The 22494-nt window shown below is 38.2% G+C and overlaps 1 protein-coding gene across 4 annotated transcripts in view; it reads right to left on the bottom strand.

The window, feature by feature from the left end:
• The window catches only part of ATG2B (autophagy related 2B), an 84106-nt gene that overhangs the window by 6362 nt on the left and 55250 nt on the right, over positions 1-22494 (bottom strand). For 3 of the 4 annotated variants that reach the window (XM_050798997.1, XM_050798998.1, XM_050798999.1), the window contains 13 exons: positions 22053-22194; positions 18820-19022; positions 17687-17913; positions 16588-16696; positions 15156-15350; positions 14094-14195; positions 7880-7958; positions 7355-7562; positions 4421-4490; positions 4004-4086; positions 3221-3342; positions 2844-2998; positions 2065-2214 (listed from right to left, as the gene is read on the bottom strand). In XM_050798997.1, coding sequence (XP_050654954.1) covers positions 2065-2214; positions 2844-2998; positions 3221-3342; positions 4004-4086; positions 4421-4490; positions 7355-7562; positions 7880-7958; positions 14094-14195; positions 15156-15350; positions 16588-16696; positions 17687-17913; positions 18820-19022; positions 22053-22194 — 1845 coding nt within the window. Of the gene's footprint in view, positions 1-1022; positions 2215-2843; positions 2999-3220; positions 3343-4003; positions 4087-4420; positions 4491-7354; positions 7563-7879; positions 7959-14093; positions 14196-15155; positions 15351-16587; positions 16697-17686; positions 17914-18819; positions 19023-22052; positions 22195-22494 lie in introns of all 4 variants that reach the window. The other variant, XR_007727588.1, reaches the window with a different exon arrangement.

The following is a 22494-nucleotide window of genomic DNA, read 5'->3' as shown; positions in this document are numbered from 1 at the left end:
ATTAAAATGTTGCCTTCCTCCTATGGTGATTGTTAGAATAATTCATCTCAAGAGCTTGACAGAGTTTGGAAGACAGTAAGTGTTCAATAAATAATTCCTGCTACCACCCTCATAAGTGCCTGACTACCACCAAATAAAACTACGGAAGTAGGAGTTGACATACTTTTTCTGTAAGGGCCACATAGAAGGTATTTGTGGGCCATGGTCTCTGTTACTTATTTTTTGTTTTTTTGTTTTGTTTTACAATCCTTTAAAATTGTAAATACCATTATTATTAGCTCAAAGGCCCATACAAAAGAGGCATGGCCAGGTCTGCCCTGCAGCCTAGTCTGCCAACGTCTGATCTAAAAGATGAGCCTATCTATGACACACAAATGGCATTTTCTCTTCATCTTTGACTTACTGACATCTAAAATGGAAAAGAAATACCAATCGCCACTTAGGAACTTTTTTTTTTAACTTTAATAGAGAATCCAGAGTAAGTCCAAACAAGCACATCCTACCATCTCAATTCACACTTACTAATCTCACCCTCCCTTCCCTCATTCTTCCTAGTGACAGCTTAGAGAAAGAGAACTACACTTTAAACCCAAATACCCAGTTCCAATCCTGGCTCCACTCCCTTCTCACTGTGGTACTTGGGGGAGGCCACTGTCTGGCGGAACCCATTTCCTCATCTGTGAATTAGAAATATCGCCTATCTCTAATGGCGATTATTATACATTTGGCACAAAGTAAGCACACATTTATTTTAAAATTAATATAGATTAAATCAGGCAACCATTTCACAAGTTGCTAAATATCAAACTGCTATTACATCTTACTGCCCACTGCCCTTACTAACCCCAATGTCTGTTTCACAGATCTAATTTTAACCTATTGATAGTTGGCCCAATCCTGACATCTATAGGAGCAAGTCTGACTGGTAATTATCTCTTTATTCTCCCCAGTAAATCTTTTTTTCCAAACTGACCATTGGTCTTACCTTTATTTATCCACTAATACATTTCTTGGGGCCCTACCTTCGTGGACTTCCTGCCGTTTGGGACCACAGAGGCTACTTTTCTCAAGTAAAAGACCGTCCTAGGCACGTCTGACTGTTGTTAGAATATGACTGAGAAAAATATCTTTCATGAAATCCTAAAACACAAATCATAAGTCAAATGACCTCAAACTCCCTTATGTCATATTAAAAAGAATGTCAAAAAGAGTATGCCAAGGAATGACCCTGACAACACCCAGAAAAAAAAAAAAGAGTTCGCTGGCACAACTGTGTCAGAGAGCAAATCAGCAATGCTTAATAAATCTCAAGATTCCAACAGTTACTCCCCAGTTGCACCCTAAATAATTTATTGTACATATGAACAAAAAGACAGTTAAATGAGCACTCCCCATAGTGGTGTTTTAGGGGAAAAAATGGAAACTGAATGTTCCCCAACAGGAAAATAAATAAATTATGATATATTCATATAGTGAAATACCATAAAACTGTTGAAATTAGACCTACATGGATTAAGATTAACATGGATCTGTCTTGAAAGAAATAAGATGCAGAATGAGACACATAACACCATTTATGGAAACTTTTAAAACATAAACACTAGTATGTTTTGCTTATGAATACATACTTATATAATAAAACTATATAAAAACATATGTTCCATGCTCAGCATAGCGAAGGCATGGCAATAGGATCAGGGTGGGAGATTCATCTGAAAAGTTCTAGTTCTTAAGCACATCTGAAGCAAGCAGGGCAGAGCATAAATGTGTTAAACCTAGACAGCGAACACACGGCATTTGTTTCTATCACTCCCTGAGTGCTTCTGCAGGTGAAGAGAGAGAATCCATCCACCCACACAATCACCAGTCTTCCTGCAAGCCTACTGGTCCCAGACTGGCCCTTTTCCATCACTTCACACAGATGTGGGCACATGTTATTAGCAGCAGTTGCCATTCCGCTCCCAGGGATTTCTACAGAATAAATTTAAGCCATTAAATGCTCTAGGTGAAAGTTGGGAAAGCACAAAGACGGGTTCTGATGTGTCCACCCAAGTATTCAATTACCTCTTTCACAACACTGTAGGCCTTGGCCACACCTTCCCTCAGGTCTACTGGCTGGTGGGCTAACCGGTGATGAGGAAACCTTTTGGTCTTCTTGGGCTCGATAGAAAGGGTACCAGGAGACACCATATCATAAGCAGTCTCTGCAGCTGCCTGGATCATTTTGTCAAAAGGAAGAAATGAATTAGAAGAAAGTCTGAAGAGTTAGGGACCAGCAGAGCACTTCCTACAGGGAGTGAGGAAGAGGAGAGGAACTCATAAGCCCTAATGGAGACACTTCTGCATATCTGAATTCTTTACCACAAGAATTGATGACTTTTATAACAAGAACATAAAAGTATAAACTAAGAACTAACACCTGGATTGAGGTAAATTTTTAGCCCCTCCTCTGTTCACTGAGAACACTCAACATTTCCACATCAGTCTATGGAGCTTAATACTTACTAGAATGACCTTCAATACTTCTGTTTAATCTACAACGCCTTCTTCAAACTTAGCTATGATCCTTTCATACAAATATGGTGAAATAAATCCTCTGCTAACTTAATGTTTACAAGTTACCTGAAACATGCAAACAAATCTGACACTGTATTCCACTGCTTTATTCTAATTATTTAACACTAAACATTTAAGCAATAAAACAAGCATGACATTAAATCATTACAAATAAAGTATCTACTCACATTTTGTATATTTTCACAGTATTGTTTTAAAAACAAAAGGACCCAACCATTTCACAATGGCTCTTTTTGGATAGACTAAGGCAGTCTAAGGAAAGATACCTGTATGGTTTGAACCATTCTGTTTGTGAGTTCTAGAGCAGCCATTGCTGTCGAGGTACCAAAGGAAGCAGCGCCTCTCTGAAACCCTCTGACAATGCGGCCGTCCTTCCGGTACTGCTCTATTGGGAGCCAGACCAAGTCCTTTAGGCCTTGTACTAGAACAGTCAACACAAAACCAACATCAGTGCCGGAGTTCAGACCTTTCAATCATTCTAAGCCTGGCGTTTTTAACTCCTAAAACTGGAGGTAAAGTTTTGTGTGTACGAGTACATATGTGAGTTTTCTAGACTGATGGTCCTCACATAAATTCTCAAAGGGTAAGAATTACTGATCTGAAAAAATAACTTATCTTTTGATTAAAAAAAAAGGAAACTCACCTAATTGTACTAGTGAATGCATAGGCCCAACACCTCCCAGGATTCCAGGCAGCTGGTTCTTCTTAATGTCATTAAGCCACTCAGTGATTGCATATGAGAATAATTTGTCAACACCTAGTAAACTAGGGCAAATGATTATTAGTATGTCAAAAGGAGAAATACATTTATAGACATAGATTAGTTTGAGGGTTTTTACTTAAAATCTACAAATTATAAGGACAAATATTACAGATGCTTCAAAAATAGCAAAACATTTTTCAAAACAAAAAGAAATATAAATCATGCATTTAACTCACAACCTGAATTTCTCTAAATATACATATACATACACACACACACATATATATAAAATCCAATTCTAATGTTAATAATTTCTACAAGACTCAGGTAATAGTGTGTCTTCCCACTGTTCTTATTTCTTGAACATCTAAGGCTTTGGCATAGGATTAACCCAAAGTTTCTAAACTGCCAATAATTGCTACTAAGAACCACTACTACCTTGTGAACTTCCAATCTGTTCACTGAATAAGCTAATTTACAACCTTAGAAAATTATTTAAAATATCCTAAACTATAACTGTTTTTTCCAAATATAACTCTTTTCAAACTACTTCTAATCCCTCAGAATAGAAATCAGTGCCTAAATCTGTAAGAGTTCTCCAAAAATGAGCTCTCTAAAATACTATAAAATTGTGTATGCTTGCTAAGAAAACTCAGTTTTTAAATTTGTTGGAAACTAACTTTGGTAACTTCACTTAAAGCTTCATAGAATAAATTCACTTACCCATGTCGATAGGAAAGCCTCTTGAGCTTTAGTTCAGAGCAGTTTAACTGAGCCAGACCAATCAAAATCCCAGCTAGCGTACCCTTCAAAATTAAAAAAGGCCAAATTAACCTGTAAATTAAGAGACTCAACATCTAAAATCATTGTTATTTTGAAAGTCAAAGCAGTAGTCATTATTGAGACTAAAACAAAATATTTACAGCAAAAATATATATTTTACAATACATATGACCCAATTTATACCAAGTTTTACTCATGGTACTTGAGTATTTACATTAAAACCAATTAAATTTAAAAACCTTGCACTTCATTTCAAACATATATACAAACTATGACAAAGCAAAGTTAAAAATAAAAACAAGTTCATTAGAGAAACATAAGATAATTTTGTAGAGTATATTTGTAGAGTTTCCCAACCTGATCCATTGATACATGTTTGCCATGATAATCAAGTCGAATGGGAACTTCTGACGTGAATCTAAATTCTCTGAAGATAAAGGAAGGAGGGGAGTTATTTACATTTACAATTACTAATAGGTGAAATTAGATATACATTAATTTGTTCAATTGGAGAATAAAAACAAAACCACAAAATTAATCATGTAAATATCTTAAGAACTAAATAAGAGAGAATGTCTTTTAGCTCTATCTTTTCTTAATACAACAATTAAACAGATGTCAATCGTTCATATATTATTATATTTGTGTTTCTCACAAAAAGCTTTTCTTAGTTATGTCTGTATATCTTGTGGGAAAATAAAAATAAAAAAGAATGCAAAAATAAAATGTAATAGAAAACTTTTCTCAGTTTATGAAATAATGTACACTTACAAAAAAATTTATTCCTATATATATTCTCAATTCATTCAAAGAACAAATTAATAAAAGTAACCCTCAAGATTAAACCAGATAGTCATTACCAAGAAATAAAAAGAGAAAGCCTAAGGAATTATTTTGACTGTCTGGTGAAGAAGTGCTAGCAATCCTGGCATGAACCCCAGGTTCATCTATGAGATGCAATTGTGGACCAGTCACTTAAACTCTCTGCTGCTCAGTCTTCAGAAATTGTTAAAATGCCACCTACATTGTTAAATGTTGTGAGAATCCTTGAAACTAACGCTTCTAAGTAAACAGAATATCGACAAGCAGATACAGGGAACAGTGTGAGAATGAAATTATAATTATACAGCTGTCCCTTGGTTTCTGAAGGGGACTGCTTCCAGGGTCCTTATGGATATCAAACCCCTTGATGTGCAAGTCCCTTATATACAATGGGATAGTATTTGCATATATGCCACACATATCCTCTCATATACTCTAAATCATTTCTAGATTACTTATGATATCTAATACAACATAAATGCTGTGCAAATCGTTCTTGTATTTTTAATTTGTATTATTTTTATTGTCATTTTTCATTAATATTTTGGTTGACTCTCAGATGTGGAATTCGTAGATATAGAGGGCTGGTTGTATACTGATGATACACATCTAACAAAATGATCCGGCTTCCAAAAGTTGGCTGCAAACAATGTTTGGAACTTGAAACACAGTTTTCCCATAGAATTAATGGTGGTGGTTACATCCTAAGCCATCTCACCAAAGTCCACTTCGCCTACAACAAAATGGAGATGCTATATTTACACCAATCACTACAAGAAGTCTCGGGCCTCAGGTCACGCCTGTCCCCTGAGTACTCAGCTCCATCTGGCTGTCTGGCCAGTGCCCTCTCAATGCTCTCCTTTCTCACTCTTTGTTTTCTCCATGGCACATATTAATAGGACAAACCATTTATTTTAATTATTTGTAATCTCAATTAAATATTTTCTCTACTTTGTTCATTTGTGCCTAGATCAAAACCTGGCATACAGTTAAAAGTGCTCAATAAACATCTGTAAAATGAATAAATGTTTGGAGGAAGGGGGCTCTCATGACATCACTAAAAACTGTACTGGATTTTCTGGATTGGGGATAAGAAGATCTGTGTTCTAGTTGTTCCTTGGCCACTAACTGTGGTCTTGAGCAAGTCAACTCATCTCTCTGGGCATTCACTTACTCATTTGTAAGGTGTGTAATTTGGACTATGGCACTGATTAGGAGCCTTTGAGAGTACAAATGAAAATCTATAAGCGATTCTCAATATTTTAAATAGTCTAATGGAAAAAATAAACATTTACTTAAGTAAGTATAGGGCTTGTGTACTTTTTAAACCTAAATATATGAGCAACCCAACTTCCCTTGGGGTAAAAAAAAAAGAAAAAGGCAAAATTCTTTGCTTTCAGGCCTATGTTTACAAAAATCAAATTGGCAGTTTATAAATGTGACTAATAAAATAAGAATGCAAATTATCACTTAAGATATATGTTTTTGTAAAAATAAAAGGATCAAAGTAGGAAATTAATTTTAAAAGGTCCTTCCTTTGGTGGTGGAAAGATTTAGAACCACCAGAAATCATCTATTCCAAGATCTTTCCAATTATCAGATTCCATTTTTTCTACCTATTTTCATCACTATGCAAAATATTTAAAACGTGACAACCCTTCCAAGTAGTAATACTGCTGACTTTGGCCCATACCTAAAGTCTAACTTCAGAACCTAGAGAGAAAGAGAGAAATCAGGAACCTGGGATGTGTGAGAAAGTGGCACAGAAAATCAGGGAAGATGTAACTGTTCCTCATAACAAGGGGGCACTGATCTTCAATCCCTTCTCTTTCCCATAAGGCCAAGCCACCATCCCTACCATCAAGGGCTGGAAAAGAAAGAAGACGAGAAGAATGAACAGGTCTGGAGATGAGGAAACTGCAGTGTGCTGTGTTCAAGCTGGCCCAGCCACTGGGCAGCAGTCACAGCTGACGGCAGCAGCACTGGGGACCTGGGTACCCCAATAGTGCCCACTGAGCGGGGAGGGAAGGGTCAGGAAAGACACACAACGACTGGGAAGGGCTGACAGAGAAAATAGGTAGAAAATCCCCACAAAGGAAAAGACAGACAGGTATAGCCAGGTTGAGATACGTAAAGGAAAAAAAGCAAAAGGATATCCTATTGGTCTGGTACAAACACGCCATAACACTGCTGGAAAGAGGGGACAGAGGAGAGAAAGAAGGAAGAAGCTAGAAGAAAAGGAAATTCCTGCCAGGGAATCGAAAGAGAGATGAATTTTGAACCAGGTTACTATGTGCAAATAAGGGGGATGCAATTAGATGGAGACCACATACAGATAAATACACCAGCTGATGATTTGGCAGTGCAAAGAAAAGCTGATGGAACCTCACGATTACCAGCACACACATCACAGAACAATCTTCAAAAGTCTAAAATAACTTCATTTGCTATTAAAACTAAATTAGTTACCTAAAAAACACAGGCTGATCCCTAAAAGATGCTTCTTCAGCAGAGAAGTTCTTCTCTTCCGTGCCATTCACCACTTCCACTGAATTGGCACTATCATTCTGGGAAGGTTGTTTTGGCCCAGGGAAAGAAATAACTAGATTTGGCTCCTTTGAGGTACTCAAATGCCTTGGCAAACTGCAGGTGACATCAGCTCCAGGAGACTTTTTAACTGAAAATGTAATGTGCATGTTTGAAAAATTAGATATGCTTCTTCTGAGCAACCATTTAAATCAAACTTGATCTAATTTGTTTTCCTACATTTTATTTAATCAAAATACGATTCTTGTTACAGAGAAAATTTGCTTTCACCTTTTAAATTATTACTTTTATATAAACAGCATTCGCAAAAATCAACAAAAATAAACACAGAACACATTTACATAAGTGGGAATAAATATTATAAGTACAGTCTCAAAAAAGCCTCATAACAATCAAAATCAATCCAAGTACTTGGTATAGCCTTTTCAAACTATACATATTTAATACCTTCTGGATCTGGAGTCATTTGAAGCTCTACTTCTGTAGAAAGACTTGTGAAGAAATCCTTCAGGAAGAACAAGGCATCCTAAAATTAAGAGATGTAATTTTAACTAAGGAAGAAAAAAAATCACCTATTTCTAAAACTATGAAACAAAGTATCTTAAACTCATATATTTTACTCATTGTTCAAATATAGCTACAATTTACTGAATCCCTTCTCTATGCCAGTCATTATTCCTATTCTTCCCCCGACCACATACACGCACACACAGATACACACTTCCCTTTTAATTCTCGTAACTCTATGAGGAAATTAATTTATAGGTATGAAAACTGACAGGCAGAAGTTAAAGATTACAAAGGTAAAAAGGACTAAATCAAAGTACACTTGAGTTTTTTTAGAAATGGAGCACTCTCACTCTTGGCACTAGCTCTCATTCTGCATTGTGGTGATAATATTACCAACAATCATGTGCTGGACATTTTTTTTTTTTTTTTTGAGATGGAGTCTGGCTTTGTTGCACAGGCTGGATTCTGGCTGTTGCCCAGGCTGGAGCGCAGTGGCGCGATCTTGGCTCACTGCAAGCTCCGCCTCCCGGGTTCATGCCATTCTCCTGCCTCAGCCTCCCGAGTAGCTGGGACTACAGGCGCCCGCCACCACGCCCGGCTAATTTTTTGCATTTTCAGTAGAGACGGGGTTTCACCATGTGTACACTTTTAAGTGTCTTCAAAGTTTCAAATGACTTACTTCTGCTTTTATCATACATTATACTGCCTTAATACATTTCATCATTGAACATGATATTCAAAATAATCAAAATAATCCATTCAGTGTGGTCTCTCCTGAAATTACATAATTACAAACAAAAACTGCATGGCTCCATCTTCACATTGTATGTACATGCCATATTTGCCCATTATTGGCAGCTTCGTTTTGCCTATCTCACTCAAACTGACAAATATATCTTCGAGGATATATTTGTATACATGCCTAAGCCTGATCTTATTCTTTTCTTTCATTAAAAAAAAAATCCTAAACTGGCTGAGTGCGGTGTTCACACCTGTAATCCCAACACTTTGGGAGGCTGAGGCAGGCAGATCATGAGGTCAGGAGTTTAAGACCGGCCTGGCCAACACAGTGAAATCCCATGTCTACTAAAAACACAAAAAATTAGCCAGGCGTGGTGGCAGGCGCCTGTAATCCCAGCTACTCAGGAGGCTGAGGCAAGAGAATCACTTGAACCTGGGAGGCAGAAGCTGCAGTGAGCAGAAATTGCACCACTGCACTCCAGCCCGGGCAATAGTGCGAGACACTGTCTCCAAAAAAAAAAAAAAAAAAAACCTAAACTAACACAAAACATTAATACTGTGCCAAAATGCAATGTGAAGGGTCAAAATATGTGGTGGCACACCAATACAGTTTGACAATTCCAAAAGCTCTGTCTACTGATCACATATCTCAGAAGTACAAATGATGCAAATGAGAAGGATACTCTAAGTAACATGCATATGGGAGACTAAGCAATGGACTGCAGAGCAAGCAGGTGGTTTCGACAGTAGTGGAAATATTCTGGTTCTGAAGCAGGGTAGTGGGTTCATGAATTGTTCATTATATTGTTATGCTTTACATATATATTCATGTATGTATTTTATATATTATTTCCACTATACGCATTTAATATATATAATTCCTATTTTACCAAAGATTACATGTTTACAGTTTAACAGCACATAAAATACTATTCTTTGGCCACTAGATGGTGATATTTTAATGCCATAAATGGTGGGACTCCATGATTACCTTCAAAAAAACCAGCAAATTTTCAAGTATCAATTTGCTCTTTAAGAAAAAAAAGGGGGGGAACCAAAGAGACAATAGTTTCTACTCATTTTTCACCACAAATGCACAAAACAACAGATAAAGAGATGCTAATCACCAGCTTTTTAAAATGTTCTCAAAATTTTTTGATTTTAGTATATATGCTAAACTCTTTACAAATCAGTAAGATCAACAACTCAATTTTATTTTATTTTATTTTACAGATGGGGGTCTCGCTCTGTCACCCAGACTGGAGTACAGTAGTGTGATCATGGCTCACTGCAGCCTCCACCTCCTGAGTTCAAGCAATCCTCCCACTTCAGCCTCCTGAGAAGCTGGGAATATAGGCAGGCACCACCATGCCTGGCTAATTTTTTTTCTATTTTTTGTAGAAACAAAATCTCACTATGTTGCCCAGGCTGATCTTGAACTTCTAGGCTCACGCAATCCTCCTGCCTTGGCCTCCCAAAGTGGTGAGATTACAAGCATGAGTAACCCGCACCCAACCCAAACAACCCAATTTTAAAACTAGCAAGACACAGACACTTCACAAACACGAAAGAAAATACACAAATGGCTAATACGCACATGAAAAGATGTTCAGCATCACCTGTTATCAGGGAGATTCCATTTAAAACCACAGTGTACACAAAGCATACCAGCTCAAATTTTAAAAACGACAATACCAAGTTTGGCAAGGCTATGAAGCAGCCGCAGCTCTCATGGCTATTGGTGGGAATGTGCCATGCAGCAGCCACTGTGAAGAGCTGTTTGGCAGCTTCTTAAGATAGCTCAGCATACACCTATCTTATGACCCAGAAATTCTACTCTTACATGTGTATTTATTCAACCAAGATAAATGAAAACATATGCCCATAAAAAGACTTCTACATAAATTTCCTAACAGCTTTATTCCTGAGACCCAAAACCATGCAGCAACCTCAATGTGAACCAGCAGGTAAACAGATAAACTGTGGTATATCCACAGCGAAATCCTACTCAGCAATAAAAATGAATGTGGATACATGCTACAACATGGATGGATCTCAAAGACTTAAGGGTAAGTACAGGAAGTCAAGTACAATTCCATTTACATGAAGTTGCAGAACAGGAGACAACTAATCTATGGTGACCAAAAGATCAGTTAGTAGTCACTTTGGGATGGTGAAGATGAGCTACGAAGGGACATGAGTGGAGTCTTCAGGGTATGGAAAATGTTCTATATCTCAACTGGGGTAGTAGCTACTCAAATGTGTAAATCTGTGAAACCTCCACTGAACACTTAAAAGCTGTGCATTTTCGTATATGTAAATTATACCTCAATGCAATCAATTTTTTAAAACTTTAAAAACTTGTTTATGCTAAACTTTGACTGTAAAATATGTCTAGTTTGAAGATCCTATGATACATGATATCAATACTGCACTATGACTTACAGTGTTAAAAGAATTCCTTTTAATGTCACAATCAAGGAAGCAATGATGATGAAAAACACAATTGTGCAAACTGGTGCTCTGTGTTCATCCTATACAGCCTGGGTTGAGCACTTACTTATCTTATTTACTAGAATGGTCTCCCAATCCCAGTCCACAATCAGAATAAGGCTTTTGGTACCTTTACAAAAATCTTCACCTGCCTAGCTCCACTACACTCCTTAAGATTCACCTTGAATGTCACCACCTCCAGAAAGCCTTTCCTGAGCATCCCTCACCCTTCCAAACTCCCAGTCTAGGTTAAGAGCCGTCTTCTGGTCAGGCATACCATCCCATGCCTATCTGTATCACTTGTACTCAATCACAGCACATCAAAACTCTCTCTTTATGTCAGTCTTCTATAAAGACATCCTTGAAGAGAGAGATGTCTTATTCATCTTTGTATCCCCAGCATCCTAGCATAAAACCTAGGACAAGGTAGGTATTCACCAAATGGTTTTGAATGAATTGATACACTTTCCCTGCAGAGTTCCCGGCAGTACAAAACTAAAATGGACAACAGGCTAGCAGAGTCAGGAAATCTGGCCCCCTTCCTATTTTGAATCTCAAACTAGTTGTATGACCTCCATCATCCACTTATCCACCAGATGGGACTCATTCCGTCTGCAATGCTTATTGCCTGCCCTATGGGAACACTGAGCTTTGGAAGCAGTTGCACTTAACTTCAATAGCAATGCAGCGTTTTCCAAAACATGAAAGAATAATGTGTTGCTTTCATACTTCACATGATTCAATTAAGATGAGTAAGTGGGGATGTGCTTGGTTAGAAAAATAATACTCAAAGCATTATCATTCACCAACTGATTTGTTTTCACAAGAAAAAATAAACAAAAATATTTGGTTTTCTACTCAGATGACCATTTACTATCCCAAAATATGGTATAGCAATCTTAAAAGAGGCAAACTAAAAAGAATTTTTGTGTTAGGTGATATAGCTTATTAACACTTACATATTTGTAGTGTGGCTTTTTTCCTAGCTTTTATGTCTTAATGAATTATTTCTCATTCTTCCTCAGGATAGTCATAAAATTGATTTCCCTGATGGTTCTAAGATTAATAACTCCCCACTTTAAAATCATAACGCCTTATAGTTCTAAATAAGAAATTATGTTCAATATTAAATTAAAAGTCTATTAAAGAAAATTATGGCGGGCACAGTGGCTTATGCCTATAATCCCAGCACTTTGGGAGGCCAAGGTGGGACGATTACTTGAGCCCAGGAGTTCAAGACCAGTCTGGGCAACATAATGGGACCATGTCTCTACAAAAAAATAAAAATAGAAAATTAGCTGGACATGGTGGTATGCATCTGTAATCCCAGCTATTCAGGAGTCTGAGGCGGGAGGACAGTTTGAGCCCAGGAGGTCAAGGCTACGGTGAGCCATGATCTACACTCCAGCCTGGGTGACAGAGTGAGACACTGTCAGGGGAAAAAAAAAGAAAGAAAATTGGATTTCCTAAGTTTGGTAAAGTCATGCCAGAAAGATGTATCTTACTCAAAGTCTTGTTCACACTGGCGATTTCCACAGATCAATTTTCCCACAAATATTTCATTGTATTTCCACTAGACCAATCAATATATGGATACATTTAGTTAAAGTATGGATATCAAAATATCTTCTTTTCATAATGATAAAACATAAACCTTAAGTACTGACTGGCAAGTCTAATCTAGCTCAGAGGCTATAAGCATTAATGTAGAGCTATGCTAAGCTTCTGTACTTCACAGTACATTTTCTCTAAGACAGTGCCTATTTTTTGTTTATAAATACTATTTTAAGCTCATTCTTGAAATACTTGTTACGTGCTTTTATTCAAGTTTTATTTAAACAACTAATGAACATTATTCGATCAGTACTATTTAAGAAAATTAATAACATCCACTCCACAAATAAATACTCTACTTTGAAACCTGAGCTCATATCAACACAATTTCTGTCAAGAGGGTTTTGTTATTTCAAAGCAGATTAGTTAAAAACTCCATTTATGTTCTGCAGTTATCATATGCTATGTTATTATTAAATAACAACAGTTAACATTACTGATCCCTAACCTAGTGTGTCAGGCACCCAACTAATGTTTTTCACACACTGATTTATTTAAACTTCATTTTAAAAGCATTATGATACACGTATTACTACTTCTCCCATTTTATCAATGAAGGAACTAAGGCTTGGAGCTGTTAAGTAACTTACCCAAAGCCATACAACTTAGTAAAAGCTACAGAACTAAGACTGGAACCCAGGTCTGCCTCCAAACCCATGCTTCTCGCCATGATATTACTATACCTTGGCTAAGCATCCTATTTTCATACACCTTGGGAAAAAGTTTCTGGAAGAGGTACCAGCTATGTTTTAAACAGCTCTTTGGGTCAAAGCAAAGTCCAGAATTTGTTGGGATGCCTGCTAGAATATGGGAAAGTGGATTTCACTGTGCCCAATCCCAATTTTTTTTTAGGGAAAGTCTAAATCTCTGTTGTTTCTGACTTCTTTATGTATACCAATTTACTCATTTCTCATTTTGCCCAGCACAGAAAGAATTCTCTTCCAGATGCTTCAATGAAGACAGAGCAGCATTCAATTCATCAGGGAATCCTCTAATACACTCTGAAAATATATGCATATCTGAACTGGGAGTACAGTACTTAAGGATTAGAGAACAAGAAGCAGGTATTAAGGTCTACATCACACCATGAGTAGGAGACTGGGGAATAACATCTAATGATGTTTACTCACCCACAGTTCAGATTCCAAACATCTAATGAACTTGCCCTATTCTTTATCAGAAGTTTGCTTTAAGTATGTAACCGCTATAAAAGTTCAATAATGATAAACATTGCAATTCCCTTATTCTGAACATGCAGTCTATATCTAACTGTAACAGCAGGAATCGCGCTTATGCTACAAACCTGGTCAATATTGAGGCGGAGCGGCATCAGCGACACTCTCAAGCAGCACTCCTGTGGGGACCTGCCAGATTCTGGACACACATGTAAGGCTTTCACTGTCAACTACAAGGTAAGAAAGAGAATAGCATTTTTCCACAATAATATGATGACCTTCTTCTCTTTAAAAATGAGAAAAAAAAGAAAAATTCCTATTCCTATACTGTATGAGAAAAAGAGGAATTGTTCACCCTCTTTTCTTAAAAGACTGAATCAAACATTTTTGGGTCACATGCCCCTATCAATAATCTGATTAAAGGCTGGGCACGATGGCTCATGCTGGTAATCTCAACACTTTGGGAGGCCAAGGTGGGAGGATTACTTGAGTTCAGGAGTTCCAGACCAGCCTGTGAAACATACAAAAACCCCATCTCCACAAAAAACAAAAAATTAGCCAGGCATGGTGGTGCATGCCTGTAGTCCCAGCTACTCAGGAGGTTGAATGGGAGGAAGTTTGAGCCCAGGAGGTTGAGGCTACATTGAGCCATGATCTGCACTCCAGCCTGGGTTACGGAGTGAGACACTGTCGGGGATTGGGGGGGGGGAGGGGAACTGCTTAAAGATATAGACTCTCTTTAGAGGAAAAATTGCAGATGGATAATATTGTACTTAGTAACAGGAGTTTACTGAAACCCTGAAGCTAACCATAGGCCCATATTCCAAAAGCAAATTCTATGAAGGACCTCCAAAGTCCTGAATGAATCATTTCTACCTTACCAAGATGTAAAGAGTGTTAGAAATCTGGAACACCTTCAGCAATACTACATATTTTGTATAGATCACTAGGGACTTCTAGTTTCCCTCAGATATCAATTTATTAGCAATTAGAGTTAATGGACCCTAGAAGTGACATACAAAATAATTTTTTAAACATAAAACTTTAAGCAATACATTCAAAAGGGATTTTCCACATTAAAATGAGAAAAGATATCTAGTAATTTTCCCTACTTTAACTCTCCTGCAGTTAGATATAATAAAAACACGTTTCCAAAACTAACATAACAAAACAATGAGGTTTACTCTTACCATGTTGGAGTGAGCTTTTCGAGGCATTTCTTTACTACAATACAGGTATAAAAATTTATTCATTTGTGATGTTGCCAAACGATCTCGAATCTCAAGATCCTGAACAATGAACACCTGCCGGGAGACTGGGTGTTCCGAGAGGCTGGAATCACAGTCAGGTTTGCATGGGGGGTAGACTTCATGCTGAAACTTCACCTTAACAGATAAGGAGAACGAACGTGGAACAATTCTTTACATTTTATTAAACTGTATTTTCTCTTTAAAATGCAAAATATCACTCATCTTTCCTTTGAATTCTACCTCAGCTTATGATTCCACCTTCAAAAAAATCAACAACATGACATTCCTTCACTTGTTCACTCATTTATTAATCTACAGTGCTCCCTGCTTGTCCAAGGTTTTGCTTTACACAGTCTGTTACCAATGGTCAACTGAGGTCCAAAAATATTACAGTATTTTGAGACCAAGAGAAACACCTTTTACATAACTTTTATTGTAGTATACTGTTATAACTGTTCTATTTTATGATTCATTATTGTTAATCTCTTACTGTGCCTAACTTAGAAATTAAACTTTACCTTAGGTATGTATAAATAGGAAAAAACACAGTATACATAAAGTTCAGTACTATCTGCAGTTTCAGGCATCCACGGAGACTATTACCATGTATGCCTGTGGATAAGGGGGACTATGTGGACCCTACCATACACAGAGAAGCTTGACTAACATTTCTTATTTGACCTTGGTAAAATCCCTTATTTCCAAGGAAAATTCTCAGTAGGAATAAGATATAAAATTATTATCTTGCATACCTATGAAACTGCTTTAGAATGAATCAACAGAGGCAGGGTTCAAGTTCCAAAAGGAGGCACAGATATGATTAAATACATGGAATTGTCATCACTACAATATTGCTATGCTAACTATCCTAAAATATGACACTTGGTACAATCTCAGACAAGCTGGTAGAATTAAATGCATGTGATGCCATCAGTGGTCTGGCCCTACTGGTCTCTAGTCATTCACAAAGGACCTGCCAGATGCACTGTCCAAACACAGGCTTTCCCAGACAGATGCTCTAGGGCGGCGTCTCCTCAGTCTGACCCTACCTCAGACTTCCTGAATCAGAAACTCTGGGGTGGAGTCCAGAAACCTGCGTTTTAATAAGCCCTCCAGGGGATTCTGAGCTTGCTCAACTCTGAGAACCACTGCTCTACAGGTAGCCCAGGCAAACAAAAATAAAAGAAAAACACCTCAGTCTTCTTAGAACATTTGAGAATGAAAAAGAGGTAAGAGTTTTATACAAGATCCTTGCACTTTTCCAATCCAAAGGGTTGGGACTTAAGGCTCAAGACTACATGGTGGGGGATAACAAAAGAACCCCCCGCAATGTCCTACTTAAGTGGATTTTTCCTTTCAAATGCCATCTTACCTTGCTGAGCTGTATTTCCATTAAAAAGTCATGGTTTCTTCCCTTTCCCCCACATACTGTATTACGTCCATGTCTTGTGGGTGTGTGAGAAGGCGAACTGTGCGGACTACTAAAATGAGCAACAACAACAAAAAAAACCCTTTTGTTAAAGGAATATTCAAAGAAAGTCAATGAATCACATTAAGGAAAATGATAAGATGAAAGACAAAGTAAGAGTACAGAGCTATCAGAACACTGCCACAAATTACTAGAAACCAAAACCATATCTTCTTTACTGTGGAGACATTGAAAACACACATTTTATTATTGTCATTAGAGTAATCATCTGCTTGCTAAATACTCAAAACTACCAGAAAAGCTAATCATGATGCTGGAATCCGTATCACAGGATACACTTAGAAATAAGACCTCCTTATAAGCTTCTTGTTACTTTGGAAACCCTTTATAGTCAGAGCACAAGTCCTTGGAATCCCAACTAATACACAAAATAATTATAGTAAAGTTCGATGTGTTTTAAAATCACTTTTAAGTAGAAAAATTTGCTGAACCATTGTGTCAAATGTTACTGCTCCATGCAGCCTCCATGCCATGCCCCACCTCAACAAGGAAGTCTGTCCCCTACACAGATTCTGTCCACCTGATTCTCTCCCAGCGACCGGCACACTGCACTTGTCTCACAGGCGCTCAATGACCACTGACTCTCTGCTCAGTGCCCTGCTGGATGCTGGGGACAGGGTTTGCCCGGGCCCCGCCTCCTGACACACTTCTTGCATTTCACTGCCGTCTGTCACTCACATGACTCACAGGACTTACTTATTTTTGTGAAGTAAGTACATGGTAGATACCTGAAAATTTCTGCTGAATGAAAATGACGAAAGTCAACATTTTAGTAAAAATACAAATAATACAAATAAGTTCACAATTGGAAAACTGTAAGAGTGACATTTAAATTACAGTTTTTAATACTACTTTATTAATAATTCTTAAAACGATAAATTCTATTTTTTTCTCTCTAAAGGGGAAATGGAAAATTCTATTTATTTTTCTATGAAAAGAATATATTGGCCTGCCAAATAAACTTATATACTAATTAACTTACATATAACTTTTAGCCGGAGAAGTGGGAGGGACTGTTCCAAAATCCTTTCCTCCATAAAGATGCCAGACAAGAGAGACCTCCTTCACCACATAGCGAACCACAGGAATGGGAAAGTGTAAGGGGGCTTTGCTCGTATCGGTCTTCTTAACAGGCAGACTGAAATAATTGTCTCTTATCACAATTGCATCATCAACCATGATTTTTATAACTGGTTCCTCTTCCTTCTCCTAAAATAAACAAACAGGTAACATATACTCTCTTTTCTAATTAGAAAGAACTGATTATGCTGCGCATCTCAAGGGGCATTCTTGCTTCTACATTCTTTTTAATAATTCCAATATATAAAATAACATGCTGGTTACTGACATTAGTCATCACAAAGATATTCTGCTTCATTAACCATAAAATAAACTCTCTTTGTTCTACGTAAACCACTCCACAAGGATTTTTTATGGTTTACAATTCTGCTTTCACTACTTGTTTGATAATAAAAAAGCAAAAATTTAGTGTGTGGGTATTTTTTTTGTTGTTTAAAGTCAATACTGCAAACCAAAAGTTAACAAATTTCAACACACAGATGATATTACCATGTTTTTAATAACAGGTTTATCCTGAGTTTGATTGTTTGGATTTTTAAAAATTTAACCAGAAGGTTCTCAGAATTTAGTAGACAAATACAGTCACCAACTGGACAATTCCTGGAAACCTTCCAAATACACACACACACACACCCCTATATCTATACATACACACAAACACACCCCAACCATCAGCCTTCACACAAACCACATCTTATCTTTTCCAATTCTTGGACTAGCAATTCTGTGCAGCAGATCCTTCTGCCATTTAATTTCACGATCCTTGAAGAGTCATCTTACTACATAAAAAATCTGGAGTTCAATAATCTGTGTTGGAAATTTTGCAAATAACATTCTTCTCTGAGTCTCTAGATGTGTCACAGAAATAGTAAAGTACAGTAACCATTTACAAACTGTCAATAGTATATTAAAAAAACAAAGTAATTCTGAACTATAAAGAATTGACAAAATCAACAGAATTTTCTCCAGGTACCCCTTTGGTCAATCCAATTTGTAACACCATTCAAGACTTCAATAATGTTATTAATTTATTACCTGCATGGCTGCTTTTGGCGCAAAAAGAATGCAAAAGTCATCATTCTCAGTAGGTATGCCTGTCATTGCATCACTGATGAAATGGTGAGAGAATGAGGCATAGTTGGGGCCGGGCTCCTGGGATACATTCCCACTCTCATCGGGAAACAGGAAGAGGTCTGAACAACATGGCTCCTGAATTTGAGATTTTTCATCCAAAACACCTAGATAAAAAGATTACAACATTTTGGCACACTTTGAAATATCAACAACAACAACAAGCATTTTAACCATGTGTCAGATACATGTTGTGTGCTTTTATCTGCAATATCTATTTCTTAAAATAAGTCTATGAATCTGAGGCTTAAAGACAGCTTAAGTAACATGAACCAAAACACCTCAACAAGAGTCAGAAATACATCAAAAACCACTAATAGGCCAGGCATGGGGGCTCAGCCTATAATCCCAGCACTTTAGGAGGCCGAGGTGGGTGGATCGCCTGAGGTCAGGAGTTAAGAGATCAGCCTGGCCAACATGAAGAAACCCCGTCTCTACTAAAAATACAAAATGTAGCTGGGCGCAGTGGCGCACACCTGCAGTCCCAGGTACCTGGGAGGCTGAGGTAGCAGAATCGTTTGAACCCGGGAGGCGGAGGTTGCAGTGAGCTGAGATCACACCACTGCAGTTCAGCCTGGGTGACAGAGCAAGACCTTGTCAAAAAAAAACAAAACAGCCGGGCGCGGTGGCTCACGCCTGTAATCCCAGCACTTTGGGAGGCCGAGGCGGGCGGATCACGAGGTCAGGAGATCGAGACCATCCTGGCTAACACGGTGAAACCCCGTCTCTACTAAAAATGCAAAAAATTAGCCGGGCGAGGCGGCGGGCGCCTGTAGTCCCAGCTACTCGGGAGGCTGAGGCAGGAGAATGGCGTGAACCCGGGAGGCGGAGCTTGCAGTGAGCCGAGATCGCGCCATTGCACTCCAGCCTGGGCGACTAAGCGAGACTCTGTCTCAAAAAAAAAAAAAGATTAATGATACATTTGAAATGGCAATGTCATAAAGACAGTTTCCTCTCAGTTAGTTGGCGTTGGGGAAGCTCAGGACTTCAGCAGTTGCTAGTTAGTGTTGAGTGGAGTTTTGCTTTAGCCAGGATTTCACCTTTGACAATTCTGTCCTATGGGCGGAGCTCTGGAAGAAACTTCTTGGACGATATTACAATGGGAGGGGAAACTGGTTACATTTAGCAGAGCCTTGCTGAGGGGAGAGAAGAATAGCTGTTGAGCAAGCATTAGGTGGCAGAGGAGACAGCGATTCAAGTAAGAAAAGAAGACCACTACCTGGGGCCTGGGATACCCAAACTGGACACCTAATCTTAGGCAGCTATCATGAAAGATTACATGTGCACCAAAATCTGTATGTCAACGTACATTTTAATATGTTTATATTACATATTAAGAGTCACTCATACTCATTCTTTCCCCATTCATTCATTAAAACCAAACACTGTGATGGGGCTGAGAACACTAAGCTGAATCAAGATACATTTTGGCTTTAAGAGATTCACAGATTAGATTTCAAATTCTTCTACAGCAGTACCTCAGAATTACTCATCCTTACAGGTACCCAGGGCCTAGTACAGAATCTTGTATATTGAAGCCACCCAGTAAATAAACACTAAATATTCTTTCCCATGTAATTAAGGTAGCTGCTAATATATATACATATATATACACACACACAAATATAATATAAATACATATATAAATTTATTTATTTATTTATTTATTTTTGAGACAGAATCTTGCTCTATTACCCGGGCTGGAGTGCAGTGGCACAATCTTGGCTCACTGCAACCTCTGTCTCCTGGGCTCAGGTGATCTTCCCACCCCACCTAAGCCTCCCAAGTATCTGGGACTACAGGCGCCTGCCAACACACCCCACATCTAGCTATTTTTTTTTTTAATTGGAGACATGGGGTTTCACCATGTTGGCCAGGCTGGTCTCAAACTCCTGAGTTCAAGTGATCCACCTGCCTCAGCCTCCCAAAGTGCTAGGATTACAGGCGTGAGCCACTGTGCCCAGCCTAGCTGCTAATATTTATTACAAATATTGTAGTACATAGAACACTAGAAGTCCCAGTTTGCTTCCTTAGTTCTAATTTATCCTAAATTAGCAAGAAAGCAACAGTTAACACTAGACTTTTAAAACACCATGAAATAATTTTTTAATTAAGATTTCCCAATATAGGCCGGGCGCGGTGGCTCAAGCCTGTAATCCCAGCACTTTGGGAGGCTGAGACGGGCGGATCACGAGGTCAGGAGATCCAGACCATCCTGGCTAAAGCGGTGAAACCCCGTCTCTACTAAAAAAATACAAAAAAAACTAGCTGGGCGAGGTGGCGGGCGCCTGTAGTCCCAGCTACTCGGGAGGCTGAGGCAGGAGAATGGCGTAAACCCGGGAGGCGGAGCTTGCAGTGAGCCGAGATCCCGCCACTGCACTCCAGCCTGGGCAACAGAGCGAGACTCTGTCTCAAAAAAAAAAAAAAAGATTTCCCAATATATAGATACAGCTATGACCATTCAATTAGAAAAAAATACTGTTGAAATAGAGGCTTTAAAATGTTTACCTGCTTCCATTTGGCTTTCAAGGATCTTGAATCACCTGGGTCCCTCTTTGCTTATCCAACTTTATTATCTAATTCTTTTCAACAAGAAGGGAACTTTTGTTTCAGTAAGAGCCCGAATGTCATGGCTAAATAACTGAGGCTCATGCATGCCTTTCTCTGTGTTCTGTTGATGTTAGTGACCTTGCCAAGATCACCTTCTCCTCCCTCTTTACCTACCTAAATCCCATCCACTTATAAAAAGCCAAGCCATCTTACTTTACTAAAGTCTAATAAAATTATCCCAATCCTTTCTGAGGGGAGCAGAGGATATACCACATTTGAAGTGTTTTCTTACATCATTTATCAATCGGTCTAAGTATTGGCACCAGTCTTGTGACCATTTGTTTTACTAGGCTACAAGCTATCAGAAAACATAAGCTCTGCCTTCTACTCCCTCTGTATCCCTGACACCATCCTGGCCAGAGTTACGTATTTACTAGACACTGAGCAGACACAAGCTGAATGATTAACAGGTATCTATAAAAACTCATACGCGTCTTTAATAAATGACTTATTAAGTTTATGAGAACACAAATAATGTAAGCCCCAACATTAACATCAGTGCTCCCTGAGAAGAGTCCTGGTCTTACCATTAGCCTGTGGTTTTACTGACGAGGTGGCTTGTTGCATGTCAATCTCCTCCATAGCATCACTCATCAGATCTCGTAATATTTGTTGATCTGCTTCAGGAAGTACTGGACCACGGGAGGATGATCGACCACTGGAATCTACCTATAGACAAAAAACCTAATTAAAAATAACTGAAAATGCTCTTAAGAGGCAAACTACTTACATTTATTTTATCCCAGAAACACTGTACAAAAACATTGTACATTGTACAAAAACATCAGAAATAGAAACCTACTCACTTTTCTATGCCCAGCAGCTGTTATATTTCAAGTTTTTAGTATTATCACCCTAACAGATACTGGCAAAGAGCAACAAACGTGTCATCACCTCAAAGTGAGCACAGTGAACTGGGATCTTGAAGAGGCAATGCACTTGAAAACAGGGATGGTGAACAAACTGCAA

Source organism: Macaca thibetana, chromosome 7 (assembly GCF_024542745.1).
Source record: "Macaca thibetana thibetana isolate TM-01 chromosome 7, ASM2454274v1, whole genome shotgun sequence".
Classification (NCBI taxonomy): Eukaryota; Metazoa; Chordata; class Mammalia; order Primates; family Cercopithecidae; genus Macaca; species Macaca thibetana.
This window is presented reverse-complemented; position numbering and strand designations above follow the sequence as displayed.